The 21,734-nt window shown below is 38.8% G+C and overlaps 1 protein-coding gene across 2 annotated transcripts; it reads left to right on the forward strand.

The window, feature by feature from the left end:
- The first annotated feature begins 3,210 nt into the window (after positions 1-3,210).
- On the forward strand, positions 3,211-20,431 carry MCTS1 (MCTS1 re-initiation and release factor). Of its 2 annotated transcripts, none has more exons than XM_012499080.2 (6): positions 3,211-3,569; positions 4,726-4,878; positions 5,398-5,495; positions 7,524-7,657; positions 10,300-10,367; positions 11,468-20,431. In XM_012499080.2, the coding sequence occupies exons 1-6, from the start codon at positions 3,559-3,561 to the stop codon at positions 11,547-11,549; spliced, it is 546 nt and encodes a 181-aa protein (XP_012354534.1). In that variant the 5' UTR covers positions 3,211-3,558; the 3' UTR covers positions 11,550-20,431. The 2 variants fall into 2 exon arrangements, with proteins under 2 accessions (XP_012354534.1, XP_003262330.1); XM_003262282.3 differs by lacking the exon at positions 3,211-3,569 and adding an exon at positions 4,012-4,191.
- The last annotated feature ends 1,303 nt before the right edge of the window (positions 20,432-21,734 follow it).

Consider the following 21,734-nt stretch of genomic DNA (forward strand, 5'->3'; position numbering starts at 1 on the left):
CATGGGCAAACTGGATTGCATAAACTTAAAAAGCTTCTGCACAGCAAAGGATACAATCACCAAAGTGAAAAGACAACCCATGGAATGGGAGAAAATATTTGCAAACTACCCCTCTGACCAGGGATTAACAACCAGAATATATAAGGAGTTCAAACAACTCTATAGGAAAAAATCTAATAATACAATCAAGAAATTGGCAAAATATTTGAATAGACATTTCTCAAAAGATGACACACAAATGGCAAACAGGCAAAAGAAAAGTTGCTCAGCATCACTGGTCACCAGAGAAATGCAAATCAAAACTACAAGATATCATCTCACCCCAGTTAAAATGGCTTATATCCAAAGACAGGTAATAACAAATGCTGGTGAGTATGTGGACAAAAGGGAACGCTTGTACACTGTTGGTGGGAATGTAAATTAGTACAACCACTATGGAGCACAGTTTGGAGGTTCCTCAGAAAGCTAAAAATTGAGCTACCATATGATCCAGCAATCCTACTGCTGGGTATCTACCCAAAAAGAAAGGAAATGAGTATGTCAGAGAAATATCTGCACTCCTATGTTTCTTACAGCAGTGTTTACAACAGCTAAGATTTGGAAGTAACCTAAGTGTCTATCAACAGATGTTTGGATAAAGAAAATGTGGTACAGATACACAATGGAATACTATTCAGCCATAAAAAATGAGATCCTGTCATTTGCAATAACATGGATGAAACTGGAGATGACTATGTTAAGCGAAATAACCCAGGCCCTGAAAGACTAACATCACATGTTCTCACTTATCTGTGGGATCTAAAAATCAAATCAATTGAACTCATGGACACACAGAATAGAAGGATGGTTACCAGATGCTGGGAAGGGTAGTGGGGGGTTGGGTAGTGGAGGTAGGGTTGGTTAATAGGTATTAAAAATAGAAAGAATGGCTAAGACCTTCTATGTGATAGCAAAATAGGGTGACTTACATGGTTTGGATTTGTGTCCCCACCCAAATCTCATATTGAATTGTAATCCGCATAATCCCCACATGTCTGGGGAGAGACCTGTTGGGAGGTGATTGGATCATGGGGGTGGTTTTCTGCATGCTGTTCTTGTGATAGTGAGTGAATGCTCACGAGATCTAATAGTTTTATAAGGGACTCTTCCCCCTTTGCTCAACACACTTCTTTCTCCTGCCACCTTGTGAAGAAGGATGTGTTTGCTTCCCCTTCTGCCATGATTGTAAGTTTCCTGAGCCCTCTCCAGCCATGCAGAACTGTGAGTCAATTAAACCTCTTTCCTTTATAAATTACACAGACTCAGGTATTCTAGAAGTGTGAGAATGAACTAGTACTGTGACTATAGTCAATAATAACCTAATTGTATATTTTAAAATAAGTTAAAGAGCATAATTGAATTGTTTGTAACTCAAAGGATAAATACTTGAGGGGATGGACACCCCATTCTCTATGTTGTGCTTATTTCACGTTGCATTCCTGTACATCTCATGTACCCCATAAATTTATACACCTACTATGTACCCATAAAAATTAAAAAAAAATAATCCTGCCAGTGTGGTACTCACCACAGCTTGGGGTCTGGACATCAGTTTTACATGTTCACAATGTCAATATTCTAAATGTTGCAGAGTTGATGGATGCTGGGAATGTGGATTCTCACTAAGAATGTTCACAAGAGAGTTTTGTATAAACCAGAATGCCAATTTATTAGTCTACAAATGCAAACATAATTGTTCATGCAGATTTGATTGGAACATAGCTAATTCTTTCCCTGTGGGCAGATCTTCATGGGAAGCCAAATTATAATCAGAATATTGTTCATACCACAGAATTAAGACAAGGTGAGTTAGTTGGATCATTTAAATGCATAGTACTGTTTGCTATAATTGCTCTAATGGCCCATCTCCTCAATATGGACTAGAGTATTTACTCCCTGGGGAGACTGGTGTATTTATTTTGGATGTCAGTGCCTACCCACCCCACCTCCTGAGTAGGGCCTTTTCAGGTTTTTAAATTTTTCCATGATTTCTTGGCTGATCAAAACCCTTGATTAGGCCAGGCACAGTAGCTCATGGCTGTAATCCCAACATTTTGGGAGGCTGAGTTCGGGGAATTGCTTGAGGCCAGGAGTTCAAGATCAGTCTGGGCAACTTAGTGAGACCCTGCCTGTCTCTACAAAAAATTAAAATTGGCCAGGTGTGGTGGTACATGCCTGTAGTACCAACTACTTGGGAGGGTGAGGCGGGAGGGTCACTTGAGCCTGGGAAGTTTCAGCTTCAGTGAACCATGATCATGCCACTGCACTCCAGCCTAGGTGACAGAGTGAGATGCTGTCTCTAAAACAAAAAACAAAGTGAAACTCTTGATTGGCATAATTTTATCAGCTTTCTTTTTTTAAAAAATTACATAAGTAAAACATGTATCTTTAGCTATTATCTCTTAAATCAGATTACCTTCCGTAATAATTCTATGGGAATTATTCTATGGGAGCACAGTCATTCACGCCTGTAACCCCAGCACTTTGGGATGCCAAGGTGGGAGGATTGCTTGAGCCCAGGACTTTGCAACCAGCCTGGGCAACATAGACCCCGTCTCTACAAAAAAAAAAATAAATAAATAAAAATAAAAAAATTAGCCGGGCATCATGGTGTGTGCCTGTAGTCCATGCTACTTGGGAGACTGAAGTGGGAGGACCCCTTGAGCCAACGAGGTAGGGGCTGCAGTGAGCCATGATAGCACCACCGCATTCAAGCCTGGGCAAGAATGAGGCCCTGTCTCAATAAAAACCTGCAAGAAACTATGGGAGCATCGTACCGTTGCCAGTGAATAAGGTTATAACATAAAATACAGGATGCTCAATTAAATTCAGTTAAACAAGGGCTGTATATTTTTAGTGTAAGTATATCTAAAATATCAATGAGGTATACTTACACTAAAACAAATATTCGTTGTTTACCTGAAATTCAAATTTAAATAGGCATCCTGTATTTTCATTTGCTAAGCCTGGCAATCCTACCAGCACTTTAACATGAAGCCATGAGGGTTGCCTGGATTCATGCTGGTAGGTAAGCACCAATCCATTCGGTTGCCTGAGACAGGACAGAAACCATTCCCTCTTAAAAAAAATCGTTTAGTTTGACGATAGGTAGCAACGAAGCACGGAAGAATCTTGACCCTTTGAGGAACCCGTAACTGACGCAAGTGCCATAAATGCTACTTTGATTGGTTCCCCGCCCCCTCCATTCTTCTCTTCCTGCAATTGCTCTATCACTTCTTCCCTCTCAAGTCCCGCCCTTTCAGCTACCTCCAACTGCAGAGGAACCGGTTGCCTAAAAGGAGCCGGCAAAAGCGCCTACGTGGAGTCCAGAGGAGCGGAAGTAGTCAGATTTGACTGAGAGCCGTAAAGCGCGGCTGGCTCTCGTTTTCCGGATAACGACTACAGCTCCGACTGTCAGTGCCGGCCTTCCTCGTGTGAGGGGATCTGCCGGACCCCTGCAAATTCAATTTCTTTCCCATTCCGGGCCCTTCCCTATCGTCGCCCCCTTCACCTTGGATCATGTTCAAGAAGTAAGGACATGCTGTGGCCTCCATCGGCTGCTCACAAAGGCGGTGGGGTGGGGGTGGGGAAGAGGGCGAGAGCTAAGATCCTCTTTCTCTCTCCCCCGCCCCTGCCATCCTGACTCCCTAAGGTTTTCTATAGTACTATGCTCTCACTCCCAACTTGAACACTTCTTTAAGCTTTCCATCCGTAGTCCTCAGTCGGGTTTCAGTCCCTCCACTCCCATTGTTTTTTCTCCTTACCCCTCTTTCTCTTTTGCCCCCTCCCCCAATTCTGTCTCCATTCCTAGGGTTCTACCAATCACATCCGTGCACTGTGATTTAGGGGCATATCCTCTGTAGCTGAGAGGGGAGCCCTGCGCTCACTGCCATATGTTTATTAGTTATGAACTGAATAAAGGAAGGCTTGACTTCCTGGGTCATGGGAGTGAAGGAGTCTGGGTGACAGGAAGCAAGCGGCCTGTCATGCCTATTGCCTAGCTGCCAGATTAACCTTGCCTTGAAAATAACGTGATTGCCCCATAGGCTATTCAGTGTAAGGAAGACAAAAATTCCTTGGGAACCTACTAGTGGGTTTGCCTTCCAGGTTTGGTAGACGCAAAAAGCAAAGGGGGAACATGGGCAAAGGAAGGTGGGTTTTGTGCATGAAATTTTGAGCAAAAACGAATAGGGAACTTAGAAATCATTATTATCATTACTTAAAAAAAATCTCAGCAGATTACATAGCCTAGCAGGGGCCGATTTTCTATGTTATGCTTGGGTTGGTCTTTTGTATCTCAACAATTGAGGGTTTTGGTTTTTGATCTCAGATATTATTATTGGTGGGAGCCTGTGTTTCTTCCTGGGTAGAATTGAATAAGATTTTCCAGGAAAGGCATTTGTGTAGCTGATTACAGATTGTGGTGCAAAGTATGTCTCATATTCCTCCCCCAACCCCAGCTAATTGCTGTATACTTGACAGTTTATTTCAGTATTGTATTAAGAGGTTGGTTTTGTGCTGGACAGAGTAAAAGGGAGGTGGTATTTTAAAAAAAACAATTTATTTCATAATTAAGTATCTAAATATTTGGTTGGGAATAAATGACTAATTAGAACAGTACCTTTAGGTATTCTGATACCTCTGCTTAGAAATGCCTTTTCTTTTCTTGCAAAAATTACTTGACAGATTTGATGAAAAAGAAAATGTGTCCAACTGCATCCAGTTGAAAACTTCAGTTATTAAGGGTATTAAGAATCAATTGATAGAGCAATTTCCAGGTATTGAACCATGGCTTAATCAAATCATGCCTAAGAAAGATCCTGTCAAAATAGTCCGATGGTAAGTCTTTGTTTTTGTCTGTGTAAAGCTCGGTGTAGCTGAATATTTAATGATTAGATTGCACTCATACTAAATGGAATTATTTTCAGATTAACTATTGATAGATTAATAATGGGGTAGACACAGAATAACTCTAAAACTCCAATATTTGTATTTTCAAAGATTTTCTATGTCCCTGAAAAAATGTGGCTTTTTGTATTGATTGTTTTAGTAAAGAGTTAAATGTTTTAGTTCAGAGTTGGATTTAATTTATTTCAATTTGTTCTTTAGAGAATTGTTTTATTGAATTACCTAACAATGGAATTAATAAAATGTGAAATAAAATTGGTTGTAGCAGGTAATATTTTTCTTTTTTTCTCTGCTGGACTTGTATGATAGGAAAAACAATGTAAACAATATTTTTTGGCCAGGATTTTTACTGACTTTTAAAAAAAGTTTATCACTGTATATGCATGTTTTATATTGTGAATTTTTGAAAGAAAATATCTAACTTGGTACTTTGTGACATTTGCCTTACAGCCATGAACATATAGAAATCCTTACAGTAAATGGAGAATTACTCTTTTTTAGACAAAGAGAAGGGCCTTTTTATCCAACCCTAAGATTACTTCACAAATGTAAGGTTTTTTTATTTTTATTTTTTGAAATTTTACTCCTATTGCAATATTCAAATGTGAAGTCTTGTAAGAAATATGCATTTAATCAGATAAGACACTGCTGGGGGAGAAAAACAGAAATATGCATTTGGGGATGTTGAAAGACACAAAAAGTTTAGAGTGACTTCTGATAATTGACTCATTATTTATTAGTACTAGGTAATAATGGATGTAAAAGTAAAATGAATGCCCATCTTGTAGTAAATCTGAAAAATGCAAATTCTCATGCATTCCAGAAAGCCCAAGAAAGATCATTTATTCATTCATTCAACAAATATTTATTTCCGGGCACAGTGGCTCAGGCCTGTAATCGCCGCACTTTGGGAGGCCAAGGTGGGTGGATCACCTGAGGTCAGGAGTTCGAGACCAGCCTGGCCAACATGGTGAAACCCCATCTCTACTAAAAATACAAAAATCAGCCGGCGTGGTTGCAGGTGCCTGTAATCCCAGCTACTCGGGAGGCTGAGGCAGGAGAATCACTTGAACCCGGGAGGCGGAGGTTGCAGTGAGCCAAGATCATGGCATTGCACTCTAGCCTGGGGGACAAGAGCGAGACTTCGTCTCAAAAAAAAAAAAAGAAAAAAAAAAAACAAAGACAAATATTTGTTGAACTTACTATGTGACAGGCACTCAGGTGCTGAGAATACAATGGGAAGCAAATACATTGTCTCTGTCCTTAAGAAACTAATAGTCTAGTTTGGAGAATAAACAACAATTAGATAATTACACAAATATGTATTTACAAACCGTGATAAGCATTGTGAGCATTTTCATGTTTTATATTTGTATCTATTTGCCTAATAGAGAAAAGTCTATATATGGGAAAGCATTGACTAAGTGTCCTTCCATCCAGTTATTTCCTGTGATGTGCGTAAATGCATTTTTTCTTTAAATTGGGCTCTCTGTTACATAGTTTTTAAAAATTGATATGTAATAGCTGTACATTGTCTGCTGTTGTGGTGCCTGTATCCCCCCCCACATATATATATTTATAATAGTTGTACATATTTTAGGGGTACATGTGATATTTGATACCTTTATAAAGTGTGTAATGATCAAATCAGGGTAATTAGGTTATCTGTCACCTCAAACATTTATCTTTGTGTTAAGAAGACTACAATTCTTCTAGCTATTTTGAAATATACAGTAAATCTTTGTTAAATACAATTTCCTTATTGTACTTTTATCGACCTGTATTTTTATACCCCTTAACCAACTTCTCCTCATCCCCTTGTAGTTTTTTTTTTAAATTAACAGGCTTTTATTTTTTAGAGCAGTTTTAGGTTTCCAGAAAAAGTAAGCAGAAAGAACAGAGTTCCCTCTCCCCAGTTCAGATTCCTCTATGAATAACATCTTGTATTGGAATGATACATTTGTAACAATTGATGAACCAGTATTGATACATTATTATTAATGCAAGTCCTTAGTTTACATTAGGGTTTACTCTTTGTATTCTACAGTTTTATGGTTTTTCCCAAATACATAATGTCAAGTATCTACTGTTAAAGTATCATACAGAATGGTTTTACTGCCCTAACATCCTTTGTGCTCCACCTATTCATCCTTCCTCCCCCCACTTCCCCAACCCCAGGTAACCACTGATCTTTTTAATCGTTTTTTTACTCTGTGTTTTTCACCTAACATTATATCATGAAAATTTCCTAGGGCATATTAAGTAGTAGTAGTTTTGAAACTACGGTTTTTGGAGAATACTTGGGAGGCTGAGGCGGGAAGATTGCGTGAGTCCAAGAGTTCAAGGTTATTGTGAGGTATGATTGCTCCACTGCACTCCAGCCTGGGTGGCAGAGCAAGACCCTGTCTCAAAAAAACAAACAAAAAAGATTACCAATTTGGTAAACAAATGATAGTGTTTCAGAGTTTTCTTTTGTATCTGTCAGATTAATTTGGGGAAATACTGTTCAGATCCTTTGCCTTTTTCTGTTGAGTCATTAGTCTTATTATTAATATATTGTATTTCTTTTCTTATAGATCCTTTTATCCTGCCACACCAGCAGGTTGATAAAGGAGCCATCAAATTTGTACTCAGTGGAGCAAATATCATGTGTCCAGGCTTAACTTCTCCTGGAGCTAAGCTTTACCCTGCTGCAGTAGATACCATTGTTGTATCCTTCCCAGGCTAAAACTGCTGAAAAATGTATTCATTGTGCTCTTATCATTACTGCGAAAGGTGTACCATCCAAGAGAACATTAGATGTACTTTTTCGAAGGTTACTGTTACTCTTATCTCATGCCTTTCTGGTTACATTCGAAGTTGTACAAAGTAATTTTATTTGTTGCTACTAAATTATCTCATCTTAGGTCGTTTCTTAGAAATTAAATGAGAACAAGTTACAAAAGAGTCTCAGCTGCATTTCAGCCCAGTCAGGGCCTACTGTTATCAGACTTAGGACACAATAGGGAATTCTTGATTACTAGGGGAAAGGATATAGATGATATAATTGGATCAGCTTTTTGGATATCAACTTGCCACTGTAATGTTCATTTTGACTTACTGACATACATTGGAGTAAAAGCTCTCAAAAGGGAAAAGAATTTAGGCACCAGGTATAGGTATCTCTTACCAAGCAACAATTTTTTGTTAGGAGTGAATAGTGGGAAATATTGGCAACCTCCAACTTTTATTTTGAAAATTATTTGAAAAGTTGAGTTTGGGGGCCTCAGAGCACGTTTTCTCAAAGAGAAATGTCAGAGTCCCAGATAGTCCTTAAAGATCGATTCAACTCATGACATAGCTGAATAATTCTGCATCATTTCCATTTCTACCATGCTGTTTCAGCTATTTTCTGGATTAAATAGATTTTTGTGACTATTCTGGACAGGAGAACATCTCCTTTATCATAGCTAAAGTAGCCATTTGCCTCAGGTATAGAAAAGGAATGGTACTTGGTGGGAATAGGGAAATTACTTTTAGAGTGTGTTTATCTTATTTTATTTTTTGAGATGGAGTCTCGCTCTGTCGCCCAAGCTGGAGTGCAGTGGCACAATCTTGTCTCACTGCAACATCTGCCTCCTGGGTTCAAGCAATTCTCCTGCCTCAGCCTCTCGAGTAGCTGAGATTACAGGCACCCACTACCACGCCCGGCTCATTTTTGTATTTTTAGTAGAGACGGTTTCACCATGTTGGTCAGGCTGGTCTCAAACTCCTGACCTCAGGTGATCCACCCGCTTTGGCCTCCCAAAGTGCTGGGATTACAGGTGTGAGCCACCGCGCCTGGCCAGGGGTGTGTTTAAGAAGAATAAGAAAAAAAAATGATATTCTCTGTTGGGGCAGTTATAGCGAAGGGGTAGTATAAGTTGTATGTTTATATTCTAGGAACAGCTTATGTTGACATGCTTTTTGCCTAATAGGTGCTCACATATTTGGAACACTGAATGAATTGAAAATCAAGGGAGAAAAGTGAGGACAGGTTTTTTGTTGTTGTTGTTTGTTTTTAATATTTATTAAGTGTTGGTAAATTTATAGTTCTGGAGTTAACCTTAAATGGAAAATTTTCTTATTACCTAGTCTTTACTTTTAAAAATAATTTTTATTTTGAAACAGTTATAGATTTAGAAAAAGTTGTAAAAAAAAATGGTACAGAGAGGTCTTGTGTACCCTGAATCTTGACTTTTTAAAATATGTACTGCAGTGTTTAACATTCCAGAAACTTGAAATGTTAACCAAGACCACTCTGGTTTTTCTAGAAAGGTTGGAACTGTTATATCGGGCTCTTAAAGATAGACTGGGAATTTAACTATTATTTTAAAACATCCTTTACATAAAACCACCGTTCAGGCTGGGTGTGGTGGCTCACGCCTGTAATCCCAGCACTTTGGGAGGCCGAGGCGGGTGGATCACCTGAGGTCAGGAGTTCGAGACAAGCCTGGCCAACATGGTGAAACCCTGTCTATACTAAAAGTACAAAAATTAGCCGGGTGGGGTGGCGTGCGCCTGTAATCCCATCTACTAGGGAAGTTGAGGCAGGAGAATTGCTTGGACTCAGGAGGTGGAGGTTGCAGTGAGCCGAGATCATGCCACTGCACTCCAGCCGGGTGACAAAGCAAGACTCCGTCTAAAAAAACAAACAGCCAGCCATGGTGGCTCACGCCTATAATGTCACCACTTTGGGAGGCCGAGGCAGGCGGATCATGAGGTCAGGAGTTCAAGACCAGCCTGGCCAACATGGTGAAATCCCATCTGTACTAAAAATAGAAAAATTAGCTGGGTGTGGTGGCACACGCCTGTAGTCCCAGCTACTCGGGAGGCTGAGGCAGGAGAATTGCTTGAACCTGGGAGGCAGAGGTTGCAGTGAGCCAAGACTGCGCCATTGCACTCCAGCCTGGGCAACAGAGTGAGACTCCATCTCAAAAACAAACAAAAATCCCCACCATTCAGTGATCAGAATAATTAATCAGAACAATTAATATTTATTGATTTCACAGTTTTTAGTATTTATGTGCAAGAAATTTTACTCCTTTTTTGTGTGACTTATTCTGGTTTTGTTAGCATGGGGTTATAGTATTAACATTTGACTTAAAAGAAAAGGGGTTATTAGATTTATTCATTTAGCATTTACTGAGTATTTACAGTGTACCCACAGACTCTGCTAGGTCTCTGCTCTCAAGGAGTTAATGGTCTAGGAGAAGAAACAAGAGGGGTTCCAAGTGGCTTAACTGGTAACATGATCATTATTTGACACCCTTCCCTTGATGGGGAGGCCCCAAGGCATTTTGATAAATAGTTTTCTTAGCTGTGTTCTTTCAGGCTATCATGGCAGAAGGAAAACAGCATGCTCTATGTGTTGGAGTCATGAAGATGTCTGCAGAAGACATGTAAGTCTTACTTTAGGCCCCCTTAACTTTTGATATATGGGTAACCAACCCAGGAAGCATCAGAATTACAGGCGAAATTTGCTATCATGCATACCACATTACACAGATATCCAAGCACAGAAGCTTCATTTCTGATATTTCCTAACACTTAGGAAGCCAATGAAACCTATTTTGTCTTCAGGATTGTAGTCTTTCTTAAGCACTGAAAAGAACCCATGTGCCAACACAGCTGTTTTATATGTGTGTACGTGGTACTTTAGGAATCTTATTTAGTATAATTTAAATTGGGAGAGGAGGGAAGATGTTTTACTGCTAGCTTCATTTTATTTATTTTTATTTTTATTTTTTTAAATTTTTTTGAGATGGAGTCTCACTCTGTTGCCCAGGCTGGAGTGCAGTGGCGCAATCTCAGCTCACTGCAACCTCTGCCTCCCAGGTTCAAGCGATTCTTGTGCCTCAGCCTTCCAAGTAGTTGGGATTACAGGTGTGCGCCATCATGCCGAGCTAATTTTTGTATTTTTAGTAGAGATGGGGTTTCACCATGTTGGCCAGGCCAGTCTCGAACTCCTGACCTCAAGTGATCCACCCACCTTGGCCTCCCAAAGTGTTGGGATTACAGGTGTGAGCCACTGTGCCTGGTCATTACTGCTAGTTTTAAAAACAGTGATATATTTCACCACCACACAGTATCTTATATTCTGACCTGGTAGTACAAGAAATGTAGAATATTTAGAGAACTAGTAAAGATATATTATCAAAACATAGGCAGTATATTTAAAAACTTTAGAACCCATTTGATGACCAAATTAGTGGTATTAATTTTGTTTCAGGGTTAATGTAGCACTTTGATATTCCCCTAGTCTTGTGACATTGTTACTCTGGTTCTATAGACCCACTAGTTAGATCACTAAAATCACTTTTAGATATGAGCTGCCACAGAGTAATGTAGTTTAATATAAACAACAATGTAATTGTGATGGCAATAAGTTCTTTACTTGTGGCTTAATAATTAAAAAATAACAATATACTTTGAATTATATTTATCACAAGACTATAAAAATGCATAAAAGTATGTTTATGTGTTTTTTTTCCTTCTACAGTGAGAAAGTCAACAAAGGAATTGGCATTGAAAATATCCATTATTTAAATGATGGGCTGTGGCATATGAAGACATATAAATGAGCCTCAGAAGGAATGCACTTGGGCTAAATATGGATATTGTGCTGTATCTGTGTTTGTGTCTGTGTGTGACAGCATGAAGATAATGCCTGTGGTTATGCTGAATAAATTCACCAGATGCTAAAATTCTGTTAGCTTCAGAAATTATTTTAAGTTTTCTCAAACTCAAGTTAAAATTGGGTAGCAAACTTGGACATTAAAAGGTATCTGGTAAGTAACCAAACTCAGACAACTTAACGTCCTTTCTTAGGCTAATGATATAAGAGTGAAGAGCAGGACTTGGTCAATGGATTGCCACTTTATGGTAGACCTCTAGAGAAACTGTCTAGTTAAATGGGGCTGGAAACTAGACTAGGAATTTTATTCTATTACTCCAGGGGACCCAGCAGTGCTCATTCTCCTGTGTGTGTGTGTGTGTGTGTGTGTGTGTGTGTTTTGTTTGTTGATTGTTTTTTTAAAAAAAACTTTTCAATGGAAAATTCTAAACATATTCAGAAGTCTGGAGAATAGTATAATGGACCTTTCCATATCCGTCACCCAGTTTCAGTTTATGGTCAGTCTTATTTCATCTATACCTCAATTATTTCTCCCCACCCCCCAATTGTTTTGAAGCAAATCCCAGACATGCCATCATTTCATCCGTAACTACTTTATTCTTTTTTTTTTTTTTTTTTTTGAAACAGGGTCTTGCTCTGTTGCCCAGGCTGGAGTGCAGTGGTGCGATCTTGGCTTACTGTAACCTCCACCTCGCGGGTTCAAGCGATTCTTGTGCCTCAGCCTCCTGAGTAGCTGGGATTACAGGCATGTGCCACCATGCCCGGCTAATTTTTGTATTTTTGGTAGAGACGGGGTTTCGCTATGTTGGCCAGACTGGTCCTGAACTCTTGGCCTCAAGTGATCCGCCCCTCTCTGCCTCCCAAAGTGCTGGGATTACAGGCGTGAGCCACCGTGCCCAGCTAATTTTTATATATTTTATAGTTGGCCAGGCTGGTCTTGAACTCCTGGCCTCAAGTGATCCGCCTCCCTTCAGCCTCCCAAAGTGCTGGGATTATAGGCGTGAGTCACCATGCCTGGTGTCATAACTACTTTAGTATGTGTCTTTAAAAATTAGAAAAACCCCACAATACCATTATCACACCTAAAAAGTTGAACTGTTTCTTAATATGATCAACTGTCTAGACTGTTAATTCTCTTAACTGTTGGTTTGCTTGAAATAGGTACCACACAAGGTTCATACATTGCATTTGGTTGTTATTTATTGAAGTCTGTTTAATTTCTAAGTTACCTTTTCTTTTCTCCCTTAAATTATTTAAGAAATCTAGTTGTTTTGTCTTTAAAGTTTCCACACATATTCTGGATTTTGTTGATTGTATCACTGTGAAGTCATTAACTTGTTTTTATGCCTCCTGTATATCCTGTAAACAAATAAGATTGATCACATTCAGGTTCAGTTTTTTTAGTGCCTTCTATTGAGTAAAGTCATACCAAACAGATGCCCAGAACATCTGGATTTGGGTCCCCACTAGACTCCTCAAATAATGTATATCTTCTATAAGTGGAATATGAGGGACATGGACCTGCTTTAGTAAGAACAGTAATCTGTTTGGGGAGTTAAAAGAGCAGTTGTGGATTTATTTATTGATGAAGACCATTTTTCTTCCTAATAACCTTGCTGTTATTCTAGTGTCTTAGCCATCTTCATTTGGTTGTTTACCAATATATGACATGTGATTTTATTTTTCAGATGGATACAGACATATACAAGATTGTGGTGACCTGTGTTACAGTTAGAAGTTGGTGAGAAAGGTGAGGGTGGATAGCAAAAAGAGAGAGATCATTTGGCTGGCTGTTCCAGCTGGGTCTCCCAGGATGTAACATAGGTGGACATAGATCCAGGGTCTGACCCTCAGCTTGAGAAACCATTTCCCACTGATGAAACTTGTAAGACTTGGAGATTCCCCAGTTAGAATATAAATGTATTAATTCATAGTGATAGGTCTGCCTATGGTAAACAATTAGGAAACAGGAAGTTACTTGGTAAACATAGGTATGAGCAAAGGAAGATTGATAAATTAGGGTAATATTTCAGTTGTGCTGAGGTAAGACTTGGAGAAGTTCTCCTGCTTCATCATTAATTACAATGCTTATCTCTGCCAAAATCTCGTGTCTTTCCTAGCCCATAGAGGTGCCCTGATATTTTATTTCCTATATCCTTTTCAAGTTCCATGTAGTTTTCCTTTTGTTATGACAGTTTTATTCTGCAGCTTACCATATTATGTATTCCTGGCCCATAAAAGTATAAATAGTCTTATCAGGAACTCATTTATAAGTCATCTCCCAGGGAGGTTTCTTCAACAGATAGTTTCATTTTTTGCTGACTTACTGGCTTCAAATTCAGATGTCTCCCTGTTTGGGGGAGGAGGCACCCTATTTGAGGCCTGTAGCTCCTTATGTTCTTAAAAAGAATATACAAGTCATTTATGTCAGAATCAAACTTTGAACCTTTATTTTTATTGCTAAGATAATGTTTTTTGACCAAGACTGCCTATGGAGTATTAGCAATGAAAAACAAAGCACACACATACACACATTAGAGAAGTAAAAACTTTTAATAGCTTGGTTTTTGAAATAATTCATCTTTGTGTCTAACCACTGTTACAGTGGGTATAAGGAACACTTTTTAAATATTCAACATCAACATCTGTGCTTGTTTTTCTACTGTGCTGAGGTACACTGTGTTGCCTTGGTGATATGGACTAAATATGTATGTTTTCTGCTTCCCCTGGGTCTGAGGCCTCTGCTCATCACTGTTAATCAGGGATGTCACTCTACATGTGTGATCCTTGTCATTTTCTAAATATTAGGTCATACATGAAAGGCAATTCAAAGAGATTAAACTAGCAGATATGTCAGCATCTTTAGATACTGTGCTTAATGCAAACTTAGTTTACCTGTGTTCCTGAGAATAGGAATACAGGGATAGAGAGTCTGCTTCTCTCAGGCAGTGTGTCTTCAGTTCATTTTTAGTTTCAAAATTAAGTTTGTGTCAAACCAACCTACAATCTAGTAACTTGTGTATTGGACTCACTTTTACTCAGACAAGGTCAGTTCAGCTCAATAGGTATTTATTGAGTATCTACTAGGTTCTAAGTGACGTGGCACGAAGATGAATAATACAGATGTAGCCCTTGCCCTTAAGGAGCTTCCAATCTAGTGAGTAAAGAAAATTTATATTTTAAATAATCTGGGTAATGGTGACAGCCCAATACTAATAGGTAAAGCCAGTAGGAATGTACTAATACTTTTCCAATTTTAGTCATCAAAAATTGTAAATTACAAATGAACTAAATGTAGTAATATTCCATAGATTGTATCCAATGTGAGGTTAAAAAAAAAATCCCAGATGTCTTGGAGTTGCCATGATTCAGCATTCCAACTCAGATGATTGTCCTGTTGCCCAGTGACATAATGGCCTGATCAGTTCTCTTCTAGCAGACTGTCTGTTATGGTGGTTTGGTAGTGGTCTGTTGGGAAGCTGCATTTTTCCTTTTCTGTTTTTATGCTCTGGACCCCAAACAAAAACAGCTGGATTTATCCCATGGGTAGTCATGAACATTTCCAATTTGAGGGATTTTATATTCCCCAAACAGAAGGTTATATGGCATATATCAAATAATAATGATATCCAGCCAAGTTCCCCCTTGTACACAAATCAGTAACTGAAGATACAGTATTTCTAAGTATAATACTTCAGAGGAAGAGATAAGAATTACAATTCACTAAATTCATGGAGGTGTTTCATTATAATAAATATGTCACTTATTAATAATGTAGCAATTATATATTAATGGAAATACGAATGTATGCCCAAGCAAAATGTCGTAAATATTTTAACTTTGTTTATCTAGTTTCCTTAATTTTGAGAATATAGTTATCAAGGCTCTTCAAGAAACTCAAAATGATTCCAATTTCTAAGGAGTATCCATTAAAACTGATATATAATGAAAGAAAAACAGTGAAAATGTATGCATCAGTTTTCTAAAGAAATCATACTTGTCATTGTAGAGACTGATGCATGTAAATTAAATGTATTATACATTTTTATACTTGTATATATTTTATGCTTTGTATGAATACTTTTATTACACTTTTTAAGGCAGGTAAAAGAATGAGTAGATATCAACTATAACAACAATTTGTTGAATACTGTGTTAAAACCAAGTAAAGGACCACAACTCCACGAGATCAGGAATGAATGAACAAAATTGAGGGCCAGTTTTTAAATCATTGTTGAGACTATTAGGTTCATTTGTCTGTTTAAGAGTCTGGCCTTAGGGAATATAATTTATGCATGTAAAAAAATACAGGAGATGATTCACTGGAATTTCTCTTAATAATACCATGTTCATTAAGAATAGGTCATTGGGAGGAAAAATAAATAAAAACATCTGAACTCATTAGTATAATTAAGATTTGCCTCTTAGAATGAAAATTAAAGAACTCCAAATTTTAGCCTTGAATACTTTGAGAAATAAAAGATGAATTAGTGAAATAATTTCTACTTAAAATCTTAGTTGTTACAGAGAATGACATGCCTCACTATTAATGTCCAATTCTAATTAAATGGATTGTTTTAGAAATGTATTTGTGAAATATAGCAAACATAGCTAGTAATACTAACAGGTGAAAACTGATATTTCAAATGAGTAAACAGACTTGGATTAGAGGAAGGTAGGAAAAGGTGTGTAACTAACAGAAGCAGTTAACCAAAAAATGAGCTTCAGGCATCAGTCTTATTGAAGACTGTAAATCAACAGGCTAACATTCAAAATATGGCAGACATCTTAATATCAACATATGCTAAATTGGTTTATCTTTAGGCAGAAACAGAAAGCAAAAAATCAAACTCATCCAACTCATACATTTGTTGTTGTTGTTGTTGTTTTTGAGATGGAGTCTTGCTTCATTGCCCAGGCTGGAGTGCAATGGCACGATCTCGGCTCACTGCAACCTGTCTTCCGGGTTCAAGCGATTCTCCTGCCTCAGCCTCCCGAATAGCTGGGATCCCATGCATGTGCCACCACACCCAGCTAATTTTTGTATATTTAGTAGAGACAGGGTTTCACCATGTTGGCCAGGCTGGTCTCAAACTCCTGAACTCAGGTGATGCACCTTGGCCTCCCAAAGTGCTGGGATTACAGGTGTGAACCACCGCGCCTGACCCAACTAATACATTTTTAAAATCCCATTTTAAAAGTAAAACCACAGTTTTCATATAACAAATATTATTGCTCTTCATTTCATTCTCCAATTTTAAATGCTTTACTTTCAGCCAATATGTGAATATAGGAGACTTCAAAGGCATAATCAATTACTCCCTTAAAGTTCATTGTAAGTGTTCTCAGAACTCTACCACCTAGAATTTAAAGACAGGAAGATTTACTTTTTCTTTATAATTTTAATTTCTTATCACAAGACTCGATTGTCAATAACTGTTAACTTCCATTTAATAATCTATGGTGAAATAGGTAATTTCTTCTTATTTTCACAAGCGTGTGAGTAAAAGACTGGGTTTTAAGCAATAAATCATTTGTTCTAACTAAGCACATGCTTGGAAAAGGTGCTATTTTTCCAAACATATGCCTTGAAAACAAAATTCAATTGCCTTTTTGGTTCATAGGAAGCCGTATTGGGGTGGCTTCCAAGATTGGCCAACCTGTTTTTATTCTTACCACCTCTTTCAAAAAGGGATGTTGTCTTTGTCCCCAAATTCTGGGGTTGTCCTATGCTGATGCATAATGAAGCCCTGAGGCTTGGAAACTTGCAAACCAATAAGATGATTTAATGATGAAAGTGCATGTCAGTTTGACACTGTCTATTAATAGTCCTTGAGTGAGCTTAAATTTGAGACACTTTTAAAAGCACCATGTAGTTCCAGTTTTGCTTCCCTTATCAGTGGAGCTTGAGATGTCTGTTCCTGACGACTGATGTTTTAACAAATTTTTAGTTTCTCATGATCTGAAAGATTTTGTATGCACGTCTTAGTCTGGATACTGTTTTCATTAGTTCTAATGCTGCTGGCTGCATGCAAATTTTGTTTAAAACCAAAATTGACTCTTCACATCTGGACTAGATTGGACATGGTGAGGAGGCTGGAAGGAAAGTCCTTTTTGCTCTGTAGGCTCTGGACAGCTTTCTTAGAGAGTTGACTTATCCAGGATTAAGAAAATGTTTTCTTTTGTGTGACTAAATTCTTTCTACAGTTTGCTTGTGTAAGCATTTTAGATTTAAGCAAATTCTACTGGAAATATATTTGAATATAAAGTAGAAACAGCTTCATTTAATGGGATAATAGCAATCTCTAACCCATCAAATTAATATCTACTAAATAGCTTCCAAAAAGCACTGACTGGAAAATATTTTTCACTAGCATGGCTTTATTCAGTTTCAAAAACAGTAGGGGCTAAAATGTTTGGACATTTATCCTGCATTTATTTTGTGTTTCACAAGGTTAAAATTTTATATTTTGTAAAGTGTCTGAAAAGGAGTCCACAAAGTATTCTGCTTTCTTGCTCCTGAATGCAAAGGTCTGAGCGAAGGCACATGGCCTCATTAGCTTCTGGGTGTTGTCAAACCCAATCCTCTCTCAAGTACCAAATGCCCAGATAACATTTATTGGGATGCAGGAATCTCACTTAAGCAGCGGTTTTTGCTGATATAAAGACAAACATCTTGATTAAAGTATAGGGAGATAGAGCCATACCAATTTGGGCAATTTTGGCTCTAATGTCTAATTTGTTGTGAAAGGGGAAGATGTTCTAAGTTAATGTTCTTAAAAGTAACTTATGAATGTCTTAAAAATAGTTTTTAAAAAGCTTTCAGGAAAAGCTGTTTTATTGCATGGCACAGATTAAATGTACAGATGTTATCTTAAAACAATGAAAGAGTTCCCCTAATTTGAATATTCAATACCAGCTGTTATTCACATCAATATTTTAACATTTTACCATAAGATTTAATACAAAGGATTGATACATATTTAACTGTTTAGAATGCTAGTTAAACTTGTCCAGATGAGTAAGAGGGAAGGAGAAATAACATTCTCCAAGTACCTACCATGTACACAAGCTCTACTTATATATCTTGCTTAATCTTAGCAATGATTCCATGAGGTAGATTTTAATTCTCATTTTACAAACGAGGAAACTAAGGCTCAGAGAGGTCATACAACTTCAGGAAAGTTGTATGACCTCTCTGAGGTAATAAATGGCAGAACTGGAATTTGAACCTAAGTCTGCTTGTCTGCAAATCCTGTGTTTTGCAGAAAACTCTCCCCTTGTATTTCATAAAATGTTAAATCTTGGCCCAAATTCAAATCACCATCTTTATGGGTTATTGGAGAGAGGTATAAGTTGGCAAGACTGTTCCACAATGGGAAAATATGGGTAGGATTTGAATGAGTAAGAGTGGGATGCTTGCACAGTATCGTATTTGTGTGGCTGGAGTAATGTTTTTCTGTTTCCCTCTTAGACAGCAAAGTGGAGTGGGAGAATCTTGAAATTGAACTCAGTCCTGAGGTCTGATTTTCCTATTATTAGTCACTTTCAAGCCAGGTGATTTGTGACCATTTAAATGTTATACTATTTCAAAGTCTTCTACATCTTTAGAAAAGGACATGAGGGAGGGTTAGTTAAGTGGGGCAATGAGAATGTAGAGTGTAATGTGCAAAAGCAGGACTAGCAGTTGCTTTAAAGATATCTGGAGAAGGCCGGGCGCGGTGGTTCACGCCTGTAATCCCAGTACTTTGGGAGGCCAAGGTGGGCGGATCACGAGGTCAGGAGATCGAGATCATCCTGGCTAACATGTGAAACCCCATCTATACTAAAAATACAAAAAATTAGCCGGGCACAGTGGTGGGCGCCTGTAGTCCCAGCTACTCGGGAGGCTGAGGCAGGAGAGTGGCATGAACCCGGGAGGCGGAGCTTGCAGTGAGCTGAGATCGCACCACTGCATTCCAGCCTGGACAACAGAGCGAGACTCCGTCTCAAAAAAACAAACAAAAAACAAAAATTAGCCAGGCATGGTGGTGCGCGCCTGTAATCCCAGCACTTTATGAGGTCAAGGCGGGTGGATCACGAGGTCAGAAGATTGAGACCACCCTGGCCAACATGGTGAAATCCCGTCTCTACTAAAAATACAAAAAAAAAATTAGCCAGGCGTGGTGGCGCGTGCCTGTAATCCCAGCTATGCAGGAGGCTGAGGCAGGAGATTTGCTTGAACCCGGGAAGCGGAGGTTGCAGCGAGCCGAGATTGTGCCACTGCACTCCAGCCTGGACGACAGAGCAAGACTCCGTCTAAAAAAAAAAAAAAAGATATTAAAATTAATGACAGGAAGAGTTTGGGTTCAGTTATAATTTAAGGGAAAAAACATTGAGGGGCCTAATCTACATTTTGCTCCAGATCCAATGATTTAATTTTTGCGAAGAAAAATCCAGTGATAGAACTCATACAAGGAGATGGCCCGGGGCTTGCTAAAAGTCAGGTTGCAGTTTCCATTGCATTCAAGAAAATCAGAAAAATAAATACAACTTTTAGAAGAAACTTTTTTAAGTTTCCTCCCTTCATGTTTAGCCCTTGGGGGTCTCATACTTCTGGACTTGCTTAGACCTATGCTATCTAATATGGTAGCCACTGCCCATCCATATGTGGCCACTGAGAACTTGAAATGTGACTAGTTTGAATTAAGATGTGCTGTAACTGTAAAATACACCCTGGATTTCAAAGATTTAATAAATAATGTAAACTAACCTTTCCTGTCGATTATATGTTGAAATGATAATATTTTGGATATGTTTGGGTTAAATAAAATATATTACTAAAAGTAATTTCACCTGTGTCTTTACTTTTTAAATGTGACTATTAGAAAATGTGAAATTAAAGGCTGGGCGCGGTGGATCACGCCGGTAATCCCAGCACTTTGGGAGGCCAAGGCGGGCGGATCACGAGGTCAGACGATCGAGACCATCCTGGCTAACACGGTGAAACCTCGTCTCTACTAAAAATACAAAAAATGAGCCGGGCGCGGTGGCGAGTGCCTGTAGTCCCAGCTACTCTGGAGGCTGAGGCAGGAGAATGGCGTGAACCAGGGAGGCGGAGCTTGCAGTGAGCCGAGATTGTGCCACTGCACTCCAGCCTGGGCGACAGAGTGAGACTCCATCTCGAAAGAAAGAAAGAATATGTGAAATTATATATGGCTCATGTTTTATCTATTGGATGGCGATGGGTTGGAGAAAAGGCAGTATTCCCTGAAGCTTCGTGCTAGAGGCAAGTGCTTTAAAGTGGTAAGTATGAAAAAGATTCTCAGTGCCAGCATTCAGTCTTCCATCAAGCCAGGAAGTTTTTCCCTCCTCCCCTCAGATGGTACAGGGGTGGTATTTTGACTATTAGAATATTTCCATTAATTCAACACTTTGGGTAACTAGATGGATATCTGTATCATTCACTCACTAGATCAAAGCTTTTTTTTCTAATCGAAGTCTGTCACTCATGAAAGGCAATTATACTATTTATCCCTCTAAAACCTGAGTCTTATTTTTAAGTCCTGCTCTTTCTGCTAGGGTTTTTGCCAAACTTCCAAAGCAATGGCATAACCAATGTGGCTATTCTTGCATGTAATCAGTAGAAACCTAAAGAAATGGGAACTATGTGGGTTAGAAGAAATAGCATTTATCAGGCAGGGCGCAGTGGCTCATGCCTGTATTCCCAGCACTTCGGGAGACCAAGACGGGTGGATTACTTAAGGTCAGGAGTTTGAGACCAGCCTGGCCAACATCGTGAAATCCCGTCTCTAATAAAAATACAAAAATTAGCCAAGTGTGGTGGCGTATGCCTGTAATCCCAGCTATTTGGGAGGCTGAGGCAGGAGAAACGCTTGAACTCGGGAGGCAGAGGTTGCGGTGAGCCAAGACCGTGCCACTATACTCCAGCCTGGGCAAAAAAAAAAAAAAAAAAGAAGCATTGATCAAATCCAGGATTTTTTTTTTTTTTTTTTTTTTTGAGACGGAGTCCCGCTCTGTCGTCCAGGCTGGAGTGCAGTGGCGCAATCTCGGCTCACTGCAAGCTCCGCCTCCTGGGTTCACGCCATTCTCCTGCCTCAGCCTCTCCGAGTAGCTGGGACTACAGGCGCCC

This window comes from Nomascus leucogenys, chromosome X, assembly GCF_006542625.1.
Source record: "Nomascus leucogenys isolate Asia chromosome X, Asia_NLE_v1, whole genome shotgun sequence".
NCBI lineage: Eukaryota > Metazoa > Chordata > Mammalia > Primates > Hylobatidae > Nomascus > Nomascus leucogenys.